We start from the raw sequence: 6,165 nt of genomic DNA, 5'->3' as shown, positions 1-6,165 counted from the left end.
GGGACCCCCAGGCTGCTGAGAGGACGGGGACAACAGAGCCCTAACACTGGCCACTGGCCCACAGAGGCCCAGGATGCTGCTGGGAGCGGAATGCAGGTCTCTGACCCCTGTTGCAAAAACCCCTCCGAGGAGCAGCAGTGCGGGAGCTCTGAAGGTCCAGATCCACCCCTGCATCCCCTCCATAGTCAGGAATCGCTGCTGATCTCAGAATGTTCCACACGGGAATAATTTGTTAAAACACAGGAAAGAATCCAAAACAGAAATGTCAGGGACCAAGCACTGACCCTGTCCTCACACCCACACCTCTGGGAGAAAACAGGGCGGGCTTTTTGCCTACCCAACCCTGGGTCCAGAAGGGTGGGCTTGCCTTGCCTGTTACCGTTTCAGTGTAAAAGCTTCACTTTTTGGTTTATGTGCACAAAAGGCTTTTGCTTCACAGCTTAGTGAGATATGGGGCTGCAGACACTTCTGTGGGGTAGCACCCCAACTCACCCAAAAGCTGATCACAGCTCCTGGGACATTTTAGGAGGGTCTTGAGGCTGTAAGGACGAGGCTCTCCCAAGACTCACCTACTCCCACATCCTTCATAGCTCCAGAGCAGAGCAGGTCACATCCATTCCTATCCACCAGCCTATCTTGCCACCATCACGACAAGGGAAGGAACCATGTAACCTGGGGAGCTCAGAGGAGGCCCCAGGGAAGCACCACTGCCCCGAGTGCCTTCTCAAAACGAGATTTTTAAACTTAACACCAGGCTGAACGTGGCTCTTCAGAGCAGCTGGACAGCATCACCTGCACCCTGGCAACCAAACAGCACCACGAGAACAAAGTGTGGACACCAGAGCTCTGGCAGCAGACGCAGCAACAGCCCAGGATCAGCACTGGTGCCTCTCCTCTGGAAATGGGCTCCAGGCACTGAAACCAGCACAAATTCAGATGAACATTCCCCATGGCCAAGTCACCTGGCCCTAAACCCAGCCAATATTACGTAATATTAGGAAAAGGACACAAAATCCCAACAGCCTCAGTCTCTTCCTCCTCCCTGCAACAGGGATGACCCCACCAGGTCAAGGAACTAGTACAGGAGAGGACGGAAGTTGCCACTCCCCTAGGATGTGCTCACCATGCCTGGCAGGTACGAGCAGCAACCTTCGCCGCACTCCTGGGAGGTAGGTAGGTGCCACAAGTGCCACCACCCTCATTTTACAGACGAGGAAACTGAGGCAAAGAGGTGAAGTGACTTGCCCAAGGCCACAGCGGCGCAGGGGAGCAACCCCCAGGAATTCCCATCTCACCAACCACACGTCCCGCCCGCACCACTCCTCTGCCACGGGCTGTCCCTTCCAGAGGAGGGGAAAGCGGGATGAGTTTATGGGGTTTGAAAATAATGAGTTTTGTTTCCTAACAGCATTATCTTTTCAGAAGCACAGGAGCCAATTCATGACTGTGGCTTGAAAGCCCCAAGCACTTCCTGTTTGTGAGGTAGAATGAGTTACTCAAGGGCAGCCACAATCACGCTGCGGCATCCAAAATATTTGTTCCTCTCCACCTTGGCCCCACAGCAGGATAACATGGGAAAAAGCTGATCCACACCCTTCCCAGTGTAAACACTGACCTTGCCAGCACAGCCAGAAGACCCCCCACCCTGAAGAGCCCCCATCCTGCACCTGATGTCCCAGGGAGGCTGAGCCGAGGCTCTCAATGATCAAACTGCTGCCGCTCCTGGCGCCTGCCAAGGGTACAGCACCATTCCAGACAGGATGAACGAACAGATACGGCACCAACAACATCCTGCAACACACGTTCATCACGAGACACGGCTGGGATGCAGTGATCCGTGGCAGCAGCCACGGGAGGGGACTGACCCTTTGGCAGAGAGAGGAATCCTTCATAAAGTACCTTCCGGGAGTTAAGGCAATGGCTTCACCACCTCTGGTCTGCAGGGATCCGCGCAGCTGCAGCGCCGCTGCTCTCTGGCATCCAGCACTTCCAATCCTGGGATGCACCACATGGACATAGCACCACATGCACAGCTCCATCAGCAGAGGAGCTGAGGAGACGTGAGCATGCTCCTGGTGTGTCCGTGCCATCACCTCTCCCAGTAGCAGTTGGCCCCATAATACATTCCCTGCCTGCTCCACTCCAGTGACTCCTCCAGGGTTCCCTCTGCTCACCTGCCCTGCTGCTCTGGCTCCTGGCAGCAGCGCTGTCCCTCTGCCACCTCTGGGACACCGGGAAGGAGTGAGTGGCACGTCCCGGTCCCGGCAGCACCGGGCACCCCCCATGCCTCCCTCTGGACCCCTCCTGATGGGTGCGCTGCTCGCTCCTCTACTCTCCGAGGGAACAGCCTCAGGGCTGACTCTGATACGGACTTCGCTCATCTCCTTGCAATAGCAGCAGAACCCAGTGATGCCCAGAACAAGTCCTTTTTTTCCTTTTTCCTCTTCGAGTCCAGCATCATCCTGCTCTGGCTCCATCCCTCTCTACTGAGGTCAGGTGTGAAAAATCTTAGCAGCATCAGTTTGTGGGCAAGCTCAAACTGAGGGTTAGCCTAGTCAAGTGGGCTAAAAGGTTAAAAAAAATAAAAATCTAGATTCAAAACCTCGTGAGAAATGCTAAAAACACAAAACTAGATGTCCTCTAACAGGACCAGAGGTAAGTAAACACGACAGACTTCTTGGAAACAGTGATGTAGCTTACGTGCTGTTAATTTATACAATGCCACCAATCTACAAAGCCCTAGTAAGGCCAAAAAAATTAAAATAAAAAAAAATAGAAAAGGAGGATTGCCTCCTTGATGCCTGACCATTAAATAAAATAAATGATGTTCTTTCCATAGCTTCTGTAGTTAGTTTTTGCTCCTTTGCTGGCCCTGCCTCACCCCATCAGCTGTCTGTGTTCTTCTCCGCATCTTTGGAATGGATGATGTACATGAAAGTCTGCTCGATGGTGAAGTCTGGGGGCAGGCTGCCCTTGTGCACCCCGATGTGCTTGCTCATCAGGTTGAGTGTGGAGCTGTAGTGCCCACAGACGGTGCAGCGGTACATGAGGGCTCCCGAGTGCGTCCGCAGGTGGCACTTGATGGTGGAGCGGCCGCGGAAGAACTTGTGGCACACCTTGCACTGGTAGGGCTTCTCCCCGGTGTGGATCCGCCGGTGGTAGTTGAACTCGCTGGTGTGGGCAAACCTCTTCCCACAGACCTTGCAGCTGTACTTGCTGTTGCCTGGCTGGGTTTGCAGCCCCAGGTCTTCACTCAGGAACTCCTCTGGCAGCTTTCTCTTCTGCAGGCCCTGTGGATGGAGCCGGTCTCCAAAGCTGGGTCGGATGTCCAGGCTGCCCCCGCACTTGTGCTGGCTGACGTGGTAACGATAGGCTGCTTCCAGCTTGAAACTCTGGCCACAGAAGTGGCAGCGGAAAAGAGCCTCCTCCACATTCTGGTGAACGGCCAAGTGCTTCTCCAGAAGGTGCCGATCCACAAAGCTGTTGGCACAGACAGAGCAGGAGAAGACTGAGATGCCCAGGTGGGAGAGGGTGTGCCACATCAGGCTGCAGATGCTGAGGTGCCTCTGGTCACACACGGAGCACATCTGGCTCTTCAAGTTCACATGGTCCAGGATGTGACTGCGGACAGTGTGGAAATCCTTGGCCAGTGGCTTCCCGCAGGCAGCACAGGCCAGCTCGGAGCCAGGCCCCCCCCCGAGGACTGCGACCTTCCCAGGCAGGGGGTCGCTGGGGTGGACGATGATGTTGTTGTCAAAGACCCCTTCCCGCCGGTGGAGGGTCAGCTGCCACTGTGTGAAGAACTTGGTCTCACACATGTCACAAGAGAAAAGAAAGATGCCGATGTGGGACAGAACATGAGTGACCCGGGAGTTCCGGTCCTGGAAGTGGGTTTCACAGACCTTGCAGTTCCCAGTGAGCAGATCCACGTGATCCCTGGCATGCTGGCGGATCAGCTGGATGTTGGGCTCCAGGACTTTCTTGCACACCTGGCAGGGCATGGCCTTGCTATCCCGGCTGTCGTTCTCAAAGGCCAGCTCCTCCTCACTGTCATCACTCAGCTCAATAACCTCCTCCGATGGGCCCAGCTCCTCACTGGCATCTTCAAAATGCAGCTCATCCTCGCCTAGATCCTCCAGTTGAAGTTCATCCATCTGCCCAAAGCCTTGCTCTTTGGAGTGGTCACTGTTACTGGGACAGGAGTTGCTCCCTGTGGAGACATCCAAGGAAGGATCAGGGGTAAAGAAGCCACCCTTGCCATAGTCACCATTGCTCTGGACCTTGTACTGCTGGCAGGAGGTGGTGCTGGTTTGAACCATGATGTTCACACCACCCAGGCTGGGCTGGGTGGCCATGCCCATGGCAGGAGCAAACTGCCCTTGATCCAGCTCCTGCTCTGCCTTGGGAGGCTGCTGTGGGTGCACCAGGGGAAGAGCCTGGCTGGCTTCATTCACTGCATTCCTGTCATCCTCTTTGTAGCTGCCTGACACCTCCCCATGCAGGAGAAAATTCCGTTCGGGGCCAAAGTGCTCCCCACCACTCCGGACCTCACCCAAAGAATGGCTCTGCTCTGAGGAGGTGCTGCTCAGAGGACCTGACCGGCCTTTGCTGGCGGCCAGGGAGGGCTGCTTGGTGATGGCTGAGCTCTCCAGGTCAGGGAAGGTGGAATGACAGGCCCGCAGCAGGTCTTCCATCCCCAGCCGCTCTGCCACCTCATAGATGACACCCACATTTATGAGGTCTGTGAAGAGTTCTGAGGTGTACACGAAGCTGAGGATCTTCTCAAAGTTGGCTGGTGTGATGAAATCCACGACGTAGGTCCTGGCAGTGTCCAGCCCTGTGTTCAGAAAGAGGTTCTGGAAGTACCCAGCGGCGCAGGCCAGAACGGCCTTGTGTGCAGCAAAGGAGCGGGAGCCCACCAGGATGGTGACGTCGCACATGGTCTCAGAGAGCCTGCACTTGTTGAGCTCCTTCAGCAGGTTGTTGGGGTGATTGGTGCTGTGCAACTTGATCCTCATGCCCATCTTAACAGCTGCTAAGTTCCTCTCCTGGTCAGTTGCTTCTTCACGCATTCATCAGCTGCATGAGCAGGAGGTGCTTGGCATGCAGGAACTGGCAGGACAAGGGGCTCTAGAGGGAAGAAAATGAAAAAAATGTTAATACCAAGAGACACCATTGTAGCTATACCTCAAATTTTCCACCTCCCTGACAAACAACAGAGAGGCAGCAGCACAGCTACTTCAACGGAGATTGACTAAAATCACGTAACTTGGAAGACGCACAAAGGAAAAAGGAACAGACAAGATAAAACCATTTACTCTGCCAGTGACAGCCTGAAGCTCCCACTTCTGAGGGGCAAGGACCCAGGCCCCTCTGCCTTGCAGCTCCGCTCAGTTCTGAAGCCGAGCCCCAGCTGTGCCTGTGGCACACAAATCCCCCCTTTCTGAGCCACGGGATGCTGCTCCTGCCTGAGGGCAGAGATCCAGGTTCCATGTGCTGCTCCATCTCCTCCAGCCACCATCCCTTCCCACCTGCACTTCATATTTCTCCCCCACCCACACAGGTACTGTCTGTTTCCGGTTGGGATCTCATTCTGGATTCTCCCTGGCATGCCAGCTTCTCTGGTTCCCCTGGGATCTCCCTGCTACACCAGTGTCTGCAGCACATTCCAGCGCTCTTTGCAGCAGTTTGCACAGCATTTCCAGGCTGCCACTAGACACCTGTCCCACCACACTGGCCATTCCCACCTGAGCTTGTTCTTCCAGCCTGCCCCCCTGCTTTGTCACCCCGTCCTACTCACAGGCACTCAGCCGGCTCTCAGGCTGCCCAGGCACTCAATAAACTCACTCAATGAGCTCAGTCCCTAATTCCCGGCCGTTTTCTCCCCGTGACACAGAACAACCACCCCAAAGGCCCGTAAAAGAGAGCAGGAGTTTGCAGGAGGGAAGGGCTGGGCTGGCTCCTGCCTCGGGACACCGAGGGAAGGAGACAGGGATGGAGACAGCGATGGTTCCTGCCTCATAAGGCAGCAGTGGGAAGGTAAGGATGAGGATGGCCAGGGAAGGCTCTGGCAGGGAAACGCTCCACAGGCCAGAAAACACCTGGCTGGGGGCAATTACTGCAGGTGGGGATCCCTGCGGGGGTGGCCGTGGGGGGCAGTAGGGA

At 55.5% G+C, this 6,165-nt stretch overlaps 1 protein-coding gene across 1 annotated transcript; it reads right to left on the bottom strand.

Annotated features, from left to right (window-relative positions):
* Positions 1-2,885: 2,885 nt before the first annotated feature.
* On the bottom strand, positions 2,886-5,024 carry ZBTB39 (zinc finger and BTB domain containing 39). The gene has a single exon (XM_010007508.1). It carries the CDS (start codon positions 5,022-5,024, stop codon positions 2,886-2,888), a length of 2,139 nt encoding a protein of 712 aa, XP_010005810.1.
* Between the last annotated feature and the right edge of the window lie 1,141 nt (positions 5,025-6,165).

The sequence above is a fragment of the Chaetura pelagica genome, unplaced genomic scaffold, assembly GCF_000747805.2.
Source record: "Chaetura pelagica isolate M959 unplaced genomic scaffold, ChaPel_1.0 scaffold610, whole genome shotgun sequence".
NCBI lineage: Eukaryota > Metazoa > Chordata > Aves > Apodiformes > Apodidae > Chaetura > Chaetura pelagica.
The sequence above is the reverse complement of the archived record's forward strand: the minus strand, read 5'-3'. Positions and strand labels throughout refer to the sequence as shown.